General features: G+C 40.9%; 1 protein-coding gene across 4 annotated transcripts in view; it reads left to right on the forward strand.

Moving 5' to 3' along the window:
* Positions 1-21,098, forward strand: part of GPATCH8 (G-patch domain containing 8) — a 104,176-nt gene that overhangs the window by 17,219 nt on the left and 65,859 nt on the right. For 2 of the 4 annotated variants that reach the window (XM_062215625.1, XM_062215623.1), the window contains exons 1-2: positions 12,946-13,026; positions 18,762-18,779. Coding sequence is in view for 1 of the 4 variants with exons in the window: in XM_062215622.1 (XP_062071606.1) it covers positions 12,952-13,026 (75 nt within the window). In the remaining 3 variants the exon portion in view is untranslated. Of the gene's footprint in view, positions 1-12,945; positions 13,027-14,044; positions 14,080-18,761; positions 18,780-21,098 lie in introns of those variants that run through there. The other 2 variants (XM_062215624.1, XM_062215622.1) reach the window with 2 other exon arrangements.

The raw sequence follows: 21,098 nt of genomic DNA on the forward strand, positions 1-21,098 counted from the left end.
AATCATTATACATTTTGAATTTAGAAATTCCTAATTATAAACAAATATTTTACTTGAGTTGTGAGAAAGGGCTACAGTTATTATATCTGCTTAGTGATATTAGTCTAATGGAATAATGGTACCCACAGCACATAAGATAAATTTTAGTTGTGAATGGCCGGCGCCGTGGCTTAACAGGCTAATCCTCCACCTTGCGGCGCCGGCACACCGGGTTCTAGTCCCGGTTGGGGCGCTGGATTCTATCCCGGTTGCCCCTCTTCCAGGCCAGCTCTCTGCTATGGCCCGGGAAGGCAGTGGAGGATGGCCCAAGTCCTTGGGCCCTGCACCCGCATGGAAGACAAGAGAAGCACCTGGCTCCTGGCTTTGGATCAGCGCGAAGCGCCGGCCGCAGCGGCCATTGGAGGGTGAACCAACGGCAAAAAAGGAAGACCTTTCTCTCTGTTTCTCTCTCTCACTATCCACTCTGCCTGTCCAAAAAAAAAAAAAAAAAAAAAAAAAAATTTTAGTTGTGAAGTTCTTGAGAAAAGCAAGACAGGAGTGTCTATAAAATGGAGCTTAATAGCCCAAGATAGGTATTAAAAGGTAGGCCTAGTATGAGTGGTATAATACCATGCTAATGATAGAAGTACTTTAAGTTTGGCTTAGTCTAAAAGTACTTTAATTTGGAGCTAGCCTAGATGGGAAAAGTTAGACAGGATTTAAAATTTATGTAATCTATTTGTTAATAATTTATTTGATTATTTATCAGAAACGTTTGATCCACCAACTCTGAGTAATATTTTCCATTAAAAACTTTTAGAAAGAAATTATGTTAAATTTTAATAGTTATAGGAAGAGGCAAGATAATAGACTTTAGAATTTCAGTATTGTGTTTTGCTATTTGAGATTCTGGGTCCTATAGATAATTTTAGGGCAATCTCTGTCTATATTTAAATGATAACTACAGTTATATTTGTAATAGAGAAGTTTCCAGATTTCTCCTGTGTCTGGAAGGAGAATCCATGACCGTAAGGGAACTAGAGCTGCTGTGTATTTTAATGACTTGTAGGGTAGGTCATCCAAGATAGAGTTGAAGCTTTGAGACAGAGTAGACAGTTGAGGGAAAATCACTTGAGTGAATGTGCATGTGCATTTTAAATATTTTAACCTTTTTTTTTTTTTTTTAAAGATCTATTTATTTGAAAGGCAGAGATACTGAGAGGAGAGAGCTCTTCCATCTGCTGGTTCACTCCCCAAACGGTCACAACAGCTGGGGCTGGGCTGGCTCAAGCCAGGAGCCAAGAGCTCTAACTGGGTCTCCTATGTGGGTGGCAGGGGCCCAAGGATTTGGGCCATCTTCTGCTGCTTTCCCAGGCACATTAGCAGGAAGGTGGATTGGAAATGCAGCATTTGGGACTCTAACGCGCGCCCATGTGGGATGCCAGCCCTACAGGCAGCGGTGGTTTAACCTCCTGTGTTACAGTACCTGTCACCCCCTCCCCCCCTTTTTTTTTGGAAACTGAAACTGCTTCCAGTCTGATTCTTCTGAACTTGTTTTGTTTAAAAATTTATTTATTTATTTGAAAGAGTTAGAGAGGTAGAGACAGAGATCTTCTGTCTGCTGGTTCACTCCTCAGATGGCCACAAAGGCCAGGACTGGGCCAGGCCGAAGGGAGGAACTTCTGTCTCCCACATGGGTGACAGGGGCCAAGCACTTGGGCCATCTTCCACTGCCTTTCCCAGGCACATCAGCAGGGAGTTGGATCAGAAGTGAAGCATCCCAGACTCGGAACCAGTGCCCGTATGGGATGGTGGTGGCTTTACCTGCTTTGCCACAATTCTGGCCCCCTGAACTTAAGTTTCTGGTCAGTATAAATAAAAAGCTATATTTCAATTCTGAAAGTAAATGTGTTTTTTTTTTTTTTAAAGATTTATTTGTTTGTTTGAAAGTCAGAGTTACACAGAGAGAGGAGAGGCAGAGAGAGAGAGAGAGCGTGAGCTAAGCCGATCTGAAGCCAGGAGCCAGGAGCTTCTTCCAGGTCTCCCACGCGGGTGCAGGGGCCCAAGGACTTGGGCCATCTTCTACTGCTTTCCCAGGCCATAGCAGAGAGCTGGATTGGAAGTAGAGCAGCTGGGTCTCGAACCAGCACCCATATGGGATGCCGGCACTTCAGGCCAGGGCATTAACCCGCTGCGCTATAGCACCGGCCCTAAGTAGATAGTATTTAGAAAGGAAGAATTGATTTTGACAATGGAATAAGTACTCTAAGCAATCAGCATTAAAACTAAATTGTAGGAATACTCTAACATAAGAATTTTACCATGGTGACAGTGTATTCTGGTTTATGCCTTTAGTCCAAGAATACTTGCTGTTAGCCCCACTTTTTACTCTCAGAGTGCCCTGGTTTTTATGATGCACTGTGTGATCATCTCACTGTAAGGGAATTTGAGAGATCTAAGAGAGATTGTGAAAATGAGGTGAAGCAGCAAAAAAATAGTCCTCTTCAAATCCTGTTGAGGCCTTCAGGTAATCAGATGCTATACTGGGAAGGAATGCTTCTAATAAAGCTAGATTTATCAGCATGAAAGAAAAAAAATACAGGGAGACAGGCATTTAGCATGGTGCTTAAGTTGCCAGTTGGGATACCTTGTCCCATACTGGAGTATCTGGTTCACTTCCTAGCTGTTCCACTTCTGATCCAACTTCCTGTCAGTGCTCATCTTGCAGGGAGGCAGCCAGTAATGGCTCAAGCACTCAGGTCCCTGCTACCTATGTGGGAGTCCCAGGTTGAGTTCCAGGCTCCTGGCTTCACTCTGGCCCAACCCTGGCCACTGGGGATTGAACTAACTAATAGAAGATATGTGTGTGTGTGTGTGTGTATGTTTCCCTACCTTTCAGATAAATTTTTTAGTTATTTTTATTTTTAAGAACTGGAGGCAGGGAGGCAGGAAATAAAATATTTATTATCATCCCCACCACCACCGACATTATTACTACTATAGCATGTGTCCTGGAGGACCTGAAATCACATTTTCCTTCCTACCTCCTCTTCTTATGTGTGTGTGTGGTGTTTTTTTTGTTGTTGTTGTTGTTATTGTTGTTTGTTTTGTTTTTTTAAAAAGCATAATGTTCAAAGGGACAACTGGATCCTGAGTGAAAAATAAACTTTTTGGGGCTGGCATTGTGGTATAGAAGGTAAAGCTGCTGCCTGTGATGCTGGCATCCCAAATGGACACCTGTTTGTGTCCTGGCTGCTCTATTTCTGATCCAACTCCCTGCTAATGGCCTGGGAAAGGCAGCGAAGGATGGCCCAAGTGCTTGGGCCCCTGCACCCATGTGGGAGACCTGGATGGAGTTCCAGGCTCCAGGCCCTGGCTGTTGAGGCCATTTGGGGAGTGAACCAGTAGATGGAAGATCTCTTTCTAACTCTGCCTTTCAAATAAATAAATCTTTTTTAAACAAAAAAACTAGAAAATTAACAATGGTATGATATTATTAGCTAAACCATGGACCTTTTTATTTTTATTTTTTAAAGATTTATTTAGGGTCATGATTGTGGTGATTGGTTAAGCCACTGCTTGCAATGCCAGCATCCCATATTGAACTGCTGGTTCAAGTCCCAGCTACTTTGCTTCTAATCTGACTTCTGGCTGATGTACCTGGGAAGACAATGGAAGATGGCTGAAAAACTTGGGCCCCTGCCACCCATGTGAGAGACCAGGATGGGGTTCATGGATCCTGGCTTTGGCATGGCCCAGTTCTGACTGTTGTGGCCATTTATATATATTTAAAAGGCAGAGTGACAGAGAGAGGGAGAGAGGGGGAGGTCTTCCATCTGCTGGCTCATTCCCCAGATGACTGCAATACCTGGGACTGGGCCTGGCCATAGGAGCCAGGAACTCTATCCAGGTCTCCTTGATGGATAGCATGGGCCAAAATATTTGGGTCATTTTTCACTGCCTTCTCAAGTTCTTTGGCAGGGAGCTGGACTCATATTGGCACTCAGGATGAGATGCAGGTGACCTAAGCAGCAGCTTAAACTGTTGAGCCACAATGCTTGTCCCCCTGTTCTTTGCATTTTTTTTCAGTTTTTCCAATAATATCCTTTCTCTGTTCTAGGATCCTCTACAGGATCCTACATTGATTGCATTTAGTTATTTCTCCTTTGTCTCCTCCATCTCTAATAGTTCCTTACTCTTTGTCTTTTATGATAACTAGAAGATCTTGACTAACTCTGCTTTTTATAGAGAATATTGTTTTGAAATTATGGAGATAGAGTTTTTGTTATTTAAAAAAAATTGGGTTTTGGCCGGCGCCGCGGCTCACTAGGCTAATCCTCCGCCTTGCGGCGCCGGCACACCAGGTTCTAGTCCCGGTCGGGGCACCGATCCTGTCCCGGTTGCCCCTCTTCCAGGCCAGCTCTCTGCTGTGGCCAGGGAGTGCAGTGGAGGATGGCCCAAGTCCTTGGGCCCTGCACCCCATGGGAGACCAGGAGAAGCACCTGGCTCCTGCCATCGGATCAGCGCGGTGCACTGGCCGCAGCGCGCCTACCGCGGCGGCCATTGGAGGGTGAACCAACGGCAAAAGGAAGACCTTTCTCTCTGTCTCTCTCTCACTGTCCACTCTGCCTGTCAAAAAAAAAAAAAAAAAAAAATTGGGTTTTGATAGTGTAATACAGTGATGGGAATATGGCATTAAGAATCAGAATCCTGGGATCAGTGTTATGGCACGGTGAATTAAGCCTCTGCCTGCAACACTGGCATCCAGTATGCTCCACTTCCAATCCAGCTCTCTGCTAGTGGGCCTGGGAAAGCAGTGGAATGTGGCCCAGTGCTTGGGCCCCTGCCATCTGTGGGAGACCCAGATGGAGTTCCTGGTTCCTGCCTTTGGCCTGGCCCAGTCTTAGCCATTGTGACCTTTTAGGGGAGCGAGCCAGCTGATGTAAGACTTCTCTCTGTCTCTTCTCTCCCTCTCTTTCTGTAACTCTCCCTTTCAAATAAGCAAGTAAATATTTAAAAAGAAAAAAGCAGATTTTGTAAATTTATGACTTAATCTGTATCAGGTTTCTAATATGTAAAATAAGGAAGATAAACATTCCCTTAAATTCAGCAAGTGATTGGCAGATCCTGCATTGAGTATCTTACAAGCTTGTTAGGATAAGATTTCTGAAGATATTTTATAAAACTGTATGAGTATTGTACTATATATGAGGTGTGCGTGTGTTTATGTGTTGGAGTAGTACCAACCCTTCCAAAACCTTTTCTACCTAATTCTTTTGTTTTAAGGTGGTGTTAGATTTACAGAAACATTTTTACAGCACTACAGAGTTCCCATTTACCTTATACCCTGTACCCAGTTTCCCTACTATGGTACATTTGTTGCCATATTAATGAGCTAATGTTGATACATTAACTGAAGTCCCTACTTTATTCACATATTTTTCTGTTTTCCTCTTCTGACATTTTAATATTAGTGTTATAATTATCATATTAATATTGAACCTGGTTTAATAATATTTCAATTTATTATAAGTGCTGTATTTTAATTTTATGTTGATATTTTAAAGCAAGCACATTGACTTGTAAATTGTATATATATATATATTTTTTTGACAGGCAGAGTGGACAGTGAGAGAGAGAAAGACAGAGAGAAAGATCTTCCTTTGCCGTTGGTTCACCCTCCAATGACCGCCGCGGCTGGCGCGCTGTGGCCGGCACACTGTGCTGATCCGAAGGCAGGAGCCAGGTGCTTCTCCTGGTCTCCCATGGGGTGCAGGGCCCAAGCACCTGGGCCATCCTCCACTGCACTCCTGGGCCATAGCAGAGAGCTGGCCTGGAAGAGGGGCAACCGGGACAGAATCTGGCGCCCTGACTGGGACTAGAACCCGGTGTGCCGGTACCTCAAGGCGGAGGATTAGCCTGTTGAGCCACGGCGCCGGCCTGTAAATTGTATATTTTTGTTGTAGCAGTAGTGTTAGGCATTTTCCTCATTTGACATAACAGCCTTTAGATCTGAAATTTAACATTATTCCTGTAGAAAAAAAAATTGCTTTAGAATGATCTTATCCAGTAATGCATTTCAGAAGAAACCAGTGGAGTGCTAGCCTAATGGCTACCAGATATAATAGTATTGGGGCTGGCCCTGTAGGTTAAAGCCTTGACCTGTAGCCCCAGTATCCTATATGGGCACCATTTTGAGTCCCAGCTGTTCCACTTCTAATCCAGCTCTCTGCTATGACCTAAGAAAGCAGTAGAAGGTGGCCCAAGTCCTTGGGCCTCTGCACCCACGTGGAAGACCCAGAAGAAACTCTGGCTCCTGGCTTTGGATTGGCCCAGCTCCAGCCATTGTGGTTATTTGGGGAGTGAACCAGTGGATGGAAGACCTCTTTCTGCCTTTGTTTCTCTAATTCTGCCTTTCAAATAAATAATAAATAAGTCTTTTAAAAATACACATATAATGATATTTTGAAAAGTATGTAGAAAAATAGAATTAAAGATAAGTTTATTTTTTTGCACCCCCAAAAAAGCCCCATTTGAAATCCATTTTAAAAAATTTTTAATGTATTTATTTGAGAGAGAGAGAACATGCGCAAGCACTTCTTTTATTTATTTATTTGAGAGGTAGAGTTAAAGGGGCGGGGGAGAGAGGTCTTCCTTCCGTTGGTTCACTCCCCAAACGGCTGCAAAGGCTGGAGCTAAGCTGATCCGAAGCCAGGAGCCAGGTGCTTCTTCCGGGTCTCCCATGTGGGTGCAGGGGCCCAAGGACCTGGGCCACCTTCTGCTGCTTTCCCAGGCCATAGCACTGGCCCCAATAAATAAATCTTTCAAAAAAAGTATTTATAAATATGTGGATCATTTTATGGACTCAGATTGTAGTTAATCCTGAGTTGTATTGTGTTTGATACATCCAGAATGATTTGAAAATGTAGCTAGGGGCTGGCACTGTGACGTAGCTCTCTGCTAGGGTCTGGACTCGTGGCTCCTGGCTTCACATAGGCACAGCTCCAGCCGTTGAGGCCAACTGGGGAGTGAACCAATGGATAGGAGGCACCTCTTTCTCTCTCTCTCTCTCTCTCTCTCTCTCACTGTCACTCTCTTTCTCACTCTCCCCCCCTTCTCTCTGTGTGTAACTCTGACTTTCAAATAAATAAATAAATCTTTAAAAAAAATGAAAATTTAGCTAGTTGTATTTAGAAATTTATTAAGGGTCTCATGTGGAACTTTTTTGCTGACAGTTTAATCTGAAGTGGACTTTTCTTTTTTTTTTTTTGACAGGCAGAGTGGATAGTGAGAGAGACAGAGAGAAAGGTCTTCCTTTTTGCCGTTGGTTCACCCTCCAATGGCCGCTGCAGCTAGCGCATCTCGCTGATCTGAAGCCAGGAGCCAGGTACTTCTCCTGGTCTCCCCATGAGGTGCAGGGCCCAAGCACTTGGGCCATCCTCCACTGCCTTCCCGGGCCATAGCAGAGAGCTGGCCTGGAAGAGGGGCCACCGGGATAGAATCCGGCACCCCAACCGGGACTAGAACCTGGTGTGCCGGCGCCGCAAGGCGGAGGATTAGCCTGTTAAGTCACAGCGCCGGCCTGAAGTGGACTTTCTAAAAACAACATTAAGTCTAAGATTATAAAAGATTTTGCTAATCATTCAACATCTGTTTGGAAAACTTGAGTAATGTTTCATGCAGCAAAAATGAACTGGAATGACTTTTCATAGATGATCACTTTCTTTTTTGTGTAATTGGTAATTCTCTAGATTCTGTGTGCTTTTATTATCTTTATTGGGGACACTTTTTGGAGTAATTCTTTTTTGCTTAAAACTTTTTATAGTTGTCTTGCATTAAATACTCTAAAGGTTTAAATACTTTTAAAGTAGCACATAGTTGTTGGTAGGATGGTTATTTTTATTAAATTATATAGAGCTATATGGGGCCAGCACTGTGGCGTACCCAGTAAAACCACCACCTGCAGTGCCGGCATCCTATATGGGTGCCAGTTCATGTACTGGCTGCTGTACTTCAGTTCCAGCTCTTTGCTATGGCCTAGGAAAGCAGTATAAGATGACCCAAGGCCTTAGGCTGCTGCACCCGTGTGGGAGACCCAGAAGAAGGCTCTTGTCTTTGGATTGGCCCAGCTCTGCCATCTGGGGAATGAACCAGCCGATGGAAGACTTTCTCTCTCTCTCTTTCTGCCTTTCAAATAAATAAATAATTAAAAAAGAATACAGAGTTGTAGGCAAAAGAATTAAGAGATTTGGCTGTATATAAGTGTTCTGCAGTGTTGTGAGGTTTGAATTAATCTAAGTATTGGGGTGTTAATTGGGAATTTAGAAATACTTTGCAGTTAACACCTTTTTAAAAAAACATTTATTTGTAATGCAGTGTTACACAGAGAGGGAAGGAGAGGCAGAGAGAAAGAGAGGTCTTCCATCTGCTGGTTCATTCTGTAATTGGCCTCAACGGCTGGAGCTGTGCCTGTCCAAAGCCAGGAGCCAGGAGCTTCTTCTGGGTCTCCTACGTGGGTGCACTGCTTTCCCACGCCATAGCAGAGAGCTGGATCGGAAGTGGAGCAGCTGGGACTCCAACCAGCGTCCATATGGGATACCAGCACTGCAGGCGGTGGCTTCACCCTTTATGCCACAGCACTGGCCCCAACAATTAACACCTTTTTAAAAATTTTTTTTCACAGTTTTAAAAAAGTTGTTAATTTCCATGTTATTGGAAAGGCAGAGAGACAAAGGTCCTTCATCTGCTGGTTCACCCACAGAGTGCCCACAACAGCCAGGGCTGGGCCAAGCTGAGGCTAAGAGTTAGGAACCCAAACCAGGTGTCCTACGTAGGTGGCAGAGACTCAACCACTTGAATAATTATCTGCCATTTTTCCAGGGTGTGCCAGTGGGAAGCTTGATCAGAAGTGGAATTGTGAGGCCGGCGTGTGGTGCAGCAGGTTAACGCCCTGGCCTGAAGTGCGGCATGCCATATGGGCTTGGGTTCAAGACCCGGCTACTCCACTTCTAATCTAGCTCTCTGCTATGGTTTGGGAAAGCAGTGGAAGATGGCCCAAGTCCTTGGGCTCCTGCACCTGCATGGGAGACCTGGAAGAAGCTCCTGGCTCCTGGCTTCGGATTGCCGCAGCTCCAGCCGTTGCAGCCAATTGGGGAGTGAACCATCAGATGGAAGACCTCTCTCTCTCTCTCTCTGCCTCTCCTCTCTCTGTGTAACTCTGACTTTCAAATAATAAATAATTCTTAAAAAGAAGTGGGGTTGCTGGGAACGAAATGGTGGGACACAGGTGTCCTAAGTGGCATCTTGTTTTCTAAATATTTATTTTCACTTCTCTGAAAGGCAGAATGTTAAGAGAGAGAGATCCTCCATCTGCTGGTTTGCTCTGCAAATGCCCATAACAGCCAGGGTTGGGCTAGGAGAAAGCCAGGAGCTATTCAGTACAGAGCCCCTGTGTGAGTGGCAGGGACTCAGTTACTGGAGCTACCTCGCAGGGCATGCATTAACAGGAATCTGGATTCAAGAGCAGAGCCTTCTCTCTCTGTGCCTCTCCTCTCTCTCTGTGCACTCTGACTTTCACATAAATAAATATTAAAAACAAAACAAAACAAAAAAGCATAGCCAGGACTAGAACCCAGGTACTCTCTTAGTAGGATTTGAACACCTCGTAATGCAGCTTAGCCACTGCATCAAACTCCTTCCCCAGCTGTTAAAATTTTAAATAGTGCACTAACATTGTGACAGAGCAGGTTGAGCTGCCATTTGTGACACTGGCATCCCATATCTGCCAGTTCAGGTCCCAGGTTCTCTGCTTTGAATCTAGTTTCCTGCTTATGCACCTGGGAAAGCAGCAGAAAGTGGCTGAAATACTTGGACCCCTGCTACCCATGTTGGAGATCCAAATCAAGTTTTGGACTCTCAGCTTCTGGAGTCAGCTCATCCTAGGCTAGGTCATTGCATTTGAAGAGTAAGCCAGCAGATGGGGGAGTGTTGTATATGTCTGTCTCTCCCTTTCCCATCCTCCCTTCCTCGTTCTCCTTTTGTCTTTCTGCTTCTCAAAAAAAAAAAAAAAAAAAAAAAAAGAAAGAAAGAAAGAAAAGAAAAAGGAAAGAAAAAAGAAAGAAAACAAGGAATTTTTAAAGTTTTTGTTTTTGGAAAACCTATTCCTGGGGCCAGTGCTGTGGCATAGTGGGTAAGACCGCCGACTGCAGTGCCAGCATCTCATATGGGTGCTGGTTTGAGTCCCAGCTGCTTCTCTTCTGGATCCAGCTCTCTGCTATGGCCTGGGAAGCAGTAGAAGATGACCCAAATCCTTGGGCCCCTGCATTGCGTGGGAGACCTGAAGGAGGCTCCAGGCTCCTGGCTTCTAATCATCCCAGTTCCGGCCATTTTTTGGGGAGTGAACCAGTGGATGGAAGATCTCTCTCTATCTCTCTAACTCTTTCAAATAAATAAATCTAAAAAAATAAAAAACCTACTTCTGACTTTTGTTACTCTTCTTTTGGATAGACTTTACAATCTTATTTTTATTACATTTATTGTGGTAGTATACACATAAAATTTTACTCTTTCAGCCATTTTATTTGTTCTTTTGTTTTTTATTTGAAAATCAGAATTACAGACAGAGGGGGAGAGACAGAGATCTTCTGTCTGCTGGTTTACTCCCCAAATGGCCACAGCAGCCAGGGCTGGGCCAGGCCAAAGCCAGGAGCTTCATCTGAATCTCCTACAAAGGTGCAGGGGCCTGAGGACTTGAGTATCTTCTGCTGCATTCCCAGACACATTAGGGAGCTGGATGGGAAGTGGAGCACCCGGGGTAGAACTGGCACCCATATGGGATGCCAGCGCCACAGGTGGTGACTTTACACCCCTACACCACAGGCTGGCCCCTCTCCTGAACTTGTAGCAATAGAGTGGCACATATTGCTTCTTTAATGTGATGTCTTCCAGATACTTGTGACTTTTTGGACATGCCTACCTTTGACGGCCCGGCTGTTTCTCAGGTGTTCTTTTTCTTTTTCTTTTTTTTTTTTAAGATTTATTTTATTTATTTGAAAGAGGAGCCAGGAGCCAGGAAGTTCTTCTAGGTCTCCCACATGGGTGCAGGGGCCCAAGCACTTGGGCCATCCTCTGCTATTTTCCCAGGCACTTTAGCAGGACGCTGGATCAGAAATGTAATAGCTGGGACTCCAACCAACACTCATACAAGATGCTGGCATTGCAAGCCGGTGTCTTTACCCACTATACCACATGCCAACCCCTCTCCTGAACTATTTGTGATTACCACCCACTTTCAGCATCATATTGTTCTCTAGTATTTAGCTGCATTAATGTTAAAGTTGTAAGAAATAAATAAGTCTCAGTTCTTTTTTTTGAAAAATATTTATGTATTTGAAAGGGAATATTTTCCATCAGCTGGTTCACTCCTTAAATGGCTACAACAGCCATATCTGAGCCAGACCAAAGCCAAGTTCTAGAAACTCCAGCCTGGTCTGTCACATGGGTGGCAGGGGCCCAAGTACTTGGGCCATCACCTCTGGCTTACCAGGCACATTAGCAGGGAGCTGGATCAGAAAAGTAGAAGAGTCAGTAATGGAACTGTTGCTCTAATATGCATTGCCAACTGCAGCCTAACCCACTGCACCTCAACACCAGTCCCAAACCTCAGTTCTTGTTCTTAAGGACTTCATGGTCTCATGAGAGAAATACAATCTTTACGGTACAAATTATATCTTGAAGCTTGCCATTAAATTTAATTTATTCAATTAGAATTTTAATTTTACCTTGAAAAAGCAAAAAAAAACTTTAACATTCAAGTTGTCATATCATCCCACATAGTGAATTGGTTTTGGCTAACCTGAAATCTTTACTCTTTAGGTCAAATGCAGTACTCACAAATCCTCATGCCTTATACTTGGTAATAAGAAGGGATCCAGAAAGTTTATAGTTTCACTTAATGTTGAATTATGAGTTATTCTTTCTAATAGAGCTGGGAGAGCTGAGCAAACTGTTGGTTGGAAAGGATTTCTTAACATTTACACCCATATCGTTAGTTGAATTCTTTTGCCTCTTGCAGTGACAGCTTTCTTGATCATGATCAAATGTGGCGTTATCCATGCATGCTTATCTCTTTTGGCAAATCATCCTGAAGAATAATTGCATTTGGAAACTATGTAGAGATTGTTTTTTAATTCCTTGCAAACCTGAGAGGTAGCAATTCATGATTTGGTTTAATTCTATAGCAGTTTTACTTAAAAGTAATGATATCAACATTAGTCAGTATTACAATATTTACTTGCATTCTTCTGACTTTTTTTAATATTAAAAATTTAACACATTTTTCTTTATGAAAGCATGGGCCTTTAAGATACTATAGTCTTAATAAAATCGGTCTAAGAAACACTGAGTCCGAAATGGTTGACAGTGTTTTATTTAACAATATATTTTAAAGATTTATTTTATTTATTTGAAAGAGTTACAGAGAGAGGTAGAGACAGAGAGAGAGGTCTTCCATCCTCTGGTTCACTCCACAGATGGCCACAACGGCCGGAGCTGCACCGATCCAAAGCCAGGAGCTTCTTCCAGGTCTCCCACGTGGGTGCTGGGGCTCAAAGCACTTGGGCCATGTTCTACTGCTTTCCCAGGCCATAACAGAGAGCTGGATCGGAAGAGGAGCAGCTGGGACTAGAACCGGCGCCCATATGGGATGCCGGCACTGCAGGCCAGGGCGTTAACCCACTGCGCCAGAGTGCCAGCCCCTTACTTAATTTTAACACTTGTCAGGAGAAAAAGAATTCATAATACTGGGTCTAGACTTCTAATAGGTTTCTATAAATTTTTTAAAACTCTTGAATTGTGGTACAGTTTTGTCTAGTGAAAAGAATGTGATGTAAAAATAACTTCTAGTGTGGTGAGGCTATTAATAATTTTGAAATTTATTGCTTTTAAAAAATAACTGTAGCCTTCTTTTTTCAGGGTAATCACTTTGATCAGTATGAAGAAGGACACTTGGAAATTGAACAAGCATCACTTGACAAGCCTATAGAATCGGTAAGATGATCAGTGCTTAATTTGGTGTCTTAGCCAGTTAGTTAGGTAGTGTTCGTGTGACATTTGATGTGAATGAAGTTAAACTCACTAATAATTGATAGTGCAGTTTAGAGCTGTTTTCTTGCATGCTCTATAGTAATCAAATAGAGTTTGGGATGCAATCTAATAAGTTGGGAAAACAGTCCAAAAAATCTAGAAACAAATCAGAGTTTTGATGAAAAAAATATAATTTTGGCCTATCCTGATAGTCTCTTAAAGGTAGCAAGTTAAAGTTAATGTTTTTGTAAATTAAATAAAGGAGTAAAATGTATTTTGATCCTTTAATAGTGTCACCCTTCCTAGGCAACATACTCACATATGAAATGTTCCATTAGAAATGGTTAAGGAGTAATAAGTTTTAATTACCAGACCATTGTGAAACAAGGTAAACTTGATCTCAGTAGTTTAAGAAATGTCTAGTTTTTGTCAAAAATTGATTATTTCTGTCCATACTACTTAGTTTGGGACATTAAAGATACCAAACAATAGATTAAGATTTGTTTACCCTGGCTCTTAATTTTTAAAATATCTTCTATATTTTTAACATTATTTTCACTTTAAAGAACCTGTTACTTAAAATAACATGGTCTATTGTTAAAATGTCAAAACGTCATTATTGTCAACATTTAATATTTGTGCTTAAGTGTACATAGTTACTAAAGGTTTCAGCAAGTTACTAGCAGAACTTGAATGGCGAAAATTCCAGGAAGAATTCTTAATCTTTATAGCATTCACAATGAGGGCCACCACCCACCTGCCCCTATTAAGAAACATTAGCTTCTTTTCCCTCAGGAAAATAAGGCAGTTTAGAGAACACAGATATTTTAATTTTAGCTTTTATTTTCAAGACTGTAATATAGTAAAGGATCAACATATATTTATGTTCCTAATTAGGTTGGTGTTGTGTGTGTTTGTGTGTGTGTTTAGATGTTTACAGAAATTTACACAACTTGGGGTGTTCGACATTTTTCTTCCACAGCAGTTGGCCCATATTAGCTAAGCAGCCATGATCTGGTTTGTATTGCACGGTCTGCCTTTTTTTAATTTCTTCTCTAGGGTTTCTTTCTCCCCCACCTCCCCTTCTTATTTCTGTCCTTCTGGTCCAGTGAACACTGCATATAGTACCTTCTGTCTTAATGTGCGGCATGATGCTAGACTCAGGCATGGCAGTAACTGATGGCGCATGTGATAATGCTGCAGAGGGAGAATTCGCATCTGATGTTGTGTGAAAGTCCAGTCTTGTGTTTTGACATAAGGATAAAATGCCAAGCCCACTGTGCTAAGATAAAAACCACTGAAATTTATACTCTATTCCATATAATCTTGGGAATTAGCCCAAGGCTGAGTTTTAAAATGAAACCTTTAGGCTAGATCAGTATCTTGTACTGGAAAATAATTTAGTTTTTTTTCTATCTTAATATAAATATTGCGGGGGGGGGAGGTGCTGTCAAAGTTTAAGGACAGAGAACCATCAAAAACAAGTCCCAGTAACATTCTATAAGGTACATAGTTGATAATATTCTTAAACTAGCTGTAATTCTATGAATACTCTAATTTGACAGTAACAGAAATTTAATTAGACTGAATTTGCAGTATAACATTCATTATCACTGTATTCAACAAATATTTTTTAAAAACACTAAATTACATGATATTTCACATTTTTAAAGCCTTCTTTGAAGGCTACAATTTAATATTTCTAGAAAACTCATTCCTGTGGCATGTGAGACTCATGTTGTACCTCTCAAAATGTCCAGGATTTTTTCCCACCATATGTCATAGGGAGACCATTTCAGAAGATAGTCTAATTGAACATTGTAGAGTAATATCAATGAATATATGCCTTATTTATTAAATAGTTTATCTTTTCCACTTAAAAATAGTATATAGTATAGTACTCAGACTGGAAATTTTACTTTTTAATACATGTATGCTCAGAAATGTATGTTACATTAATAGATTATATTTCTAATGAAAATTTATTCCTGAAGCACATAAATATGTGTTACTTGTGATGTAGTACTTTAGGTAATAGTAGAAGGAGTTAAACAGAGGTAGGACACAAGATAGGAGGGATTTTATTTCTGCTATCTAATCATTTGGGAAGACAATCTAAATTTTAAAAGAAACTGTTACAATATACAGAGTGTTCCCTCCTCCTTTTCCTTCCCAAACAACAAAAGTTCTCTATCACTTACAGAATGAATGCCCTTATATACAGAATAAGTATATATTGGGTTATATGGCTGGCTGGCTCTCTTGAGCTGTTTTGTTCTTAGGGGAAAATGTTGTTACTTCTAACACAGAGTCTGCTGGATCAAAATCTTTCTCTGCAGCAATATCTACTGAGAGGTGCTGACTGTTTTGCTACAGCATGCAACTCAAAAGTGGCTGGAAATATGCAGCTTTGGGAGTCTACAGATCATTGCAGGAGCTAAAGGTCTAGTCATTTTTTTTTTTTAAACAAAGGTAATCTGCAGCAGCTGGTAACCATGGAAGTCTGCACAGGTTTGGGCCAAGAACATGCCTGTGTGAAAGGTTATTGTGAGTATAGGATGAAGGTCTTTTTGTTTTGTGATAGGGTAAAATTGATGTAAACCAGCAAGATGAGAAATGAGATTTAAAAATGCAACAATGTATTATGCATTTAGTGAACTTCTGAAACCTAGGTTTGTTAGAGAGATGATACAAGTACTTCCAATTCTATAGGCAAATATTGAAAACACATCAAAATCCAGCATTTGTAAAATATTTAATATTTTCTATAATATTTTATTTTCCCTTCTTCATTTCAACCAACCAGATATCTTTCAGTGAAATTTCTGGTCAAGAATAAAACACCTTTCTAATAAAATTATGAAAGAATTACTGGACAGCTTGATTATCTAAATTAAAGAGAAGGTAGAAAGGATTGATATTTTATACTTATTACAAAAAACTTTTAAAATTTAAAAGTCATTATTGCTTTATGAGATTGTTAGGTCCCAGCCATTGTAATTATGACCTCCACATAAAGACAAAATATTTAGAAAACAAACACAATTTGTTGTAAAGTCATAGGCCTGTCTAGGATTGCATTATAGAATTGGTTGGTGTGATTTCGGATATATGGTCCTTTATGACCTTCATCATAGAAGGTGAGAAAACTGATGGGATAATGAATGATATTAAGCTACACAGAAGGCAGACTACTTGCATCAGACTCCAAATATGTTGTTATTGTTGCACTTGGAAGTGCACCTATCTGTCAGCTGTTAGTTGGTCTCTGCTGTACTGACTGACTAATAAAATTCTGTCTTCATAGTTGTCTTCATAGGTTGATAGGGTAGGTTTAAAAAATTAGTGTAAGTTCTCATACTCCAGTTGCTGATATTTAGTTGCTTATCTAGGTATTTAGAAGTATATGTATAATTGGTTGTTTGTCATGTTGCCTATCTGTTTAGATCTGTGGACTCCACTAGTTCCAAACTGTAACTCTATAAGACTGCTGATTTGACATTTAGCAGTGACCATATGTGGACTGCACTATAAATAATGTGCTTCTTGGAGCTGAATGGTGTAGCATTACTATATGGCTTTTCTCTCTAGTCTTCATTGTGTCATCTGTAGTAAGCTATAGATTTTTTTATTTTGGGAATTTTTACTACTTGTTTGCATGGGTTCACCTAGTAGCATTTGGTTCTTGCTTATAGAGTCTTTAATACACAATCAGCAAAGCTTACAATCCACTCAAGAGACATCATTTTTGTCACTGTTGAAAATGGGCTAGCTAAATGGTTGTAAATTGAATGCGGCTGTCAACTAAAAAAAAATCAGTGTGGAATTAATATTCATTCACTTATTGATAAATCTTGAGTACAGTTTTCTCTTATGATACTATGTTTTTTTGTTTTAACAGAGTAAACCCCATACAGTGAGGTAAATTTTTATCTGTTTTGGAAGGCTCCTATAATATACTTGATGCCATTGCCAACTTGATCATTGTTACTGTAATGGTATACAGATTCATGGGGCAGAGAGAAGTCCTTGGGAAAGCTTTCTACTTGTTATTTAATTAACAAATAAAAATTTTGAGGAATGACTGAAGCAGTTAATAATGAAGGTTTTTTATTTTTAATTGCTGGAATGTTTTCAGCATATTGGTACTGTTTAAAATAAACATTTCTTTCTTTCAAAGATCTTCCCATTTAAAATTTATATTGTTGTTTCCCACATAATAGAGAGGAACAAAGGTTAAAAGTGTAACATTTTGTCTATACATTTAAGTTTAGACATAGAAAAAATAAAGGCCAGCTGAGGTAATCTGGGTGAAAAAAAATTGAGGTTTTCAGATCAGCTCTATAGTTTAACCAAAATTTGAAGAATTTCCTTTCCAAAGAACATGCCCCATTGCCAGAGTATAACAGATTAGCTGGTTTGTGGGAACTCTTTAAGAATCATGTGGGAAACAAACTTTTTTGCTTGCCATCCTTGTACAAAATTCAGTTGCCTTATTAGTTAACTTAAAATTAGATTTTACTGCAATTCTTCCATGTATATTTAAATTATAGATAGCCTACCACTGTGCTCTATCTTTGGTCATTGTAAATCAGACTTAAAAATTTTTTTTTAATTTTATTTTTGGTTCTGTGAGATTGTAATTAAACCCAAATAATTTATTTTACTTGAAAATAAAGATTTTAGTCATTATTAGTGTGACTAAAATTTTTTTCTAGTAGTTAATGATTTCAGAGGTGAATTTAGTGCTCATTGCCCTTGTTCTGTCTGCATCCCCTGTTTGAACTGTAAATTACTTGTGCCAGCTTACTGTTATAAATAGCATCCATGGGAAGAAGAACTGGCAAAATCACAACCCTAAACAGGGGGAATGGATTGCTCTCTGCAGGCAGGTGATCATTCCAGTGGTAGACAAGTCTGCTTTGTTCCACTGTGTTGTAAGGCATTCTGATATGCCCGCTTTGGTTGCCTATCACCCTTAAACTGATTTTTGACAAGTGATTATAAAACCTGTTTTTATTTCTTAATTTTGCACGGGAGGTGGCAGGGTAGGAAAGGGGTCCATACTGAATATAACCCTTTCTATAGAGTCACTCCCAAAGCAGGTAGTCTAATGATAGGAAAAGTCCAGATTTTCTGTATCAGGCATTCATTTACTCCAGGAGGTTGGTGAGAAGAGGTTCTGGGAGATGTCTGCTGTTACTGTTGCCTTTGTTATATATGATTGGAAGGACTTAGAGTGACATGTTAGATATTTTAATATAGTCTGTAACATTTCATTCCCCATCATACTTAGGAAAACAGCTTTAATTAAAGAATAGTTTTAACCTAAAGATTTAGAAGAGAAAGGCTACTACCATTTTGTATTGATAGATTTTTTTTTCTGAGAAGGTGACAGCCATCCTCTTGAGTGGTTTTGTAAAAGTGGTGCTAATGTGTATAACCCTAAATTTTTCTTTTTTCTCCCTCTCCCCTTAACATTTGCTTTTCCTTTCACTGTTGTCAGTCACAACACGCTGCTCTTGAATCTCAGCTGGTCTTGACTCGTGAATTTACTTAATGCTTTCACTCTTTAATAAATACATTACTTGCAAGCAGTGAATTGAAAACAAGACAAAAAAAAAAAAAAAAAAAAAAAACGACCATTAGTGATCGGACAGTTTCTTACTTTGTGTTACATTTAACTGTTCTTTTGACAGCCCAGTTTTTAAAGCCAGGTTCGTATGGAAATGCTTTCACTCCACTTGCACTGCTTTTGGAAATAGCATACTGCTTCATCTGTCTGTTTATTTTAGTGCATTCATAATATAACACAGTTAACATAATGTCTCATCTCCACTTAGCCAAAGATTGCATTTTCTTAAAAAAAATGGGGGTGGCACAACAATTTTTGTCAGCGTTGTTTAATACTTAAATCATAGTGTTAGTTCATTAAGAACTTAAATAATAGCTTACCAAATGCATACTGTTAGAGACCATTCTGCTATCCTTGTCCTTTCCAGAGTTAATCAGTTAAAAGAATTATAAAAATGGATTTTGTACACAGGTAAGTTTATTTTCATAGTTTTCCAAAAGCACTACTTATATTGAGATTTTTCTTTTTTTTTTTTTAATTTTTTTTTTTTTTTTTTTGACAGGCAGAGTGGACAGTGAGAGAGAGACAGAGAGAAAGGTCTTCCTTTTGCCGTTGGTTCACCCTCCAATGGCCGCCGTGGTAGCGCGCTGCGGCCGGCGCACCGCGCTGTTCCGATGGCAGGAGCCAGGTGCTTATCCTGGTCTCCCCTGGGGTGCAGAGCCCAAACACTTGGGCCATCCTCCACTGCACTCCCTGGCCACAGCAGAGAGCTGGCCTGGAAGAGGGGCAACCGGGACAGGATCGGTGCCCCGACCGGGACTAGAACCCGGTGTGCCGGCGCCGCAAGGCGGAGGATTAGCCTGTTGAGCCACGGCGCCGGCGAGATTTTTCTTTTTTTATAATAAAGTTACTTATAAGTAGTTAGAAAGACAGTACTGAGTAAGGGTGATCTTGTAATGCAACTGCAGGGGAGGAGTAGCAGTGGCAATGTTGGATTCGGTTTTTGTGATGGCTGATGCAGAGGTCATCACTTGTGATTGCATAAACTGTAATGTTTTCTAATTTTTCCAGTTCTTAGCAGAAATAATTTCTAGTGAACTGTTGTGTACCATAATGATTTATCTATTTGAAAGGCAGAGTTAGAGAGAGATCTTAAATTTGCCAGTTCACTCCCCAAATCGCCACAACAGCTGGGGCTGGGCCAGACCAAAGCCAGGAGTCTGGAACTCCATTTGTGTCTCCCAGGTGTGTGGCAGGGACCTAAGCACTCAGGCCAACTTCTATGGCTTTCACAGGTGCATTAGAAGGGAACTAGATTAGAAGCGGAGCAAAATAGTTGGGACTCAAGTCAGCACTCATATAGGATGCTGGCGTTGCCCATGGGAGGCTTAACCCACTGTGCCACAACTTCAGCTTTATATACATTTTTTTAATGATTTATGTTATTTATTTGAAAGACAAAATTGCAGAGTAAGGTAGCACCAGAGAGAGGTCTTCCATCCGCTGGTTCACTCCCCAAATGACCACAACAGCCAGAGCCGAGCTGATCCAAAGCCAGGAGCATCTTGGTCTCCCATGTGGGTACCGGGGCCTAAGGACTTGGGCCATCTTCTTCTTCTTTTTTTTTTTTTTTTAAAGATCTATTTATATATTTGAAAGGCAGAGTTACAGAGAGGCAGAGAGAGAGAGAGAGGTCTTCCATCCACTAGTTCACTCCCCAGATGGCCCCAACAACCAGAGCTGTGCCAATCTGAAGCCAGGAGCCAGGAGCTTCTTCCAGGTCTCCCATGTGGGTGTAGGAGCCCAAAGACTTGGGCCATCTTCTACTGCTTTCCTAGGCCATAGCAGAGAGCTGGATCAGAAGTAGAGCAGCTGGGACTCAAACCGGCACCCAATGGGATGCCGGCACTGCAAGCAGTGGGTATGCCGGCACTGCAAGCAGTGGGTTTACCCGCTTCGCCTCAGCACTGGCCCCATTGGGCCATCTTCTACTGCTTTCCCAGTCCATACAGAGAGCTGGATTGGAAATGGAACAGCTGGGACTCGAACCAGCGCCCATATGGGATGCAGGCGCTGCAGGCCAGGGCTTTAATCTGCTGCACTACAGTGCTGGCTCCTCTATCTACTTTTTGTTTTTAAAAAAAGTATTCTGATCTTTCCTGTCTCTCCCTACCCCATCAATGAAATAATCAGGTTCTCAGCCCAGTTTTCCAGTTTGTATGCTGCCATAAACTTGTAGAAGCAAATTTCCTTTAAACAACAACTACAGAGCATTAGGAAAACTTAATATCCTAACTTTCTGTCAGAAAAAAATATTGGTAACATAATATTTTTCTTTCCTCTTACTTCAAAGGACATTTTATCATTGACTATGGAAGTAGATGATAAACAGTTTAATATGCAATATTAAAGGCAAAGAATTGGATAAAAGATTATAAAAGTTTTGGTATCTTGAGCTTCA

The sequence above is a fragment of the Lepus europaeus genome, chromosome 18 (assembly GCF_033115175.1).
Source record: "Lepus europaeus isolate LE1 chromosome 18, mLepTim1.pri, whole genome shotgun sequence".
NCBI classification, from domain to species: Eukaryota; Metazoa; Chordata; class Mammalia; order Lagomorpha; family Leporidae; genus Lepus; species Lepus europaeus.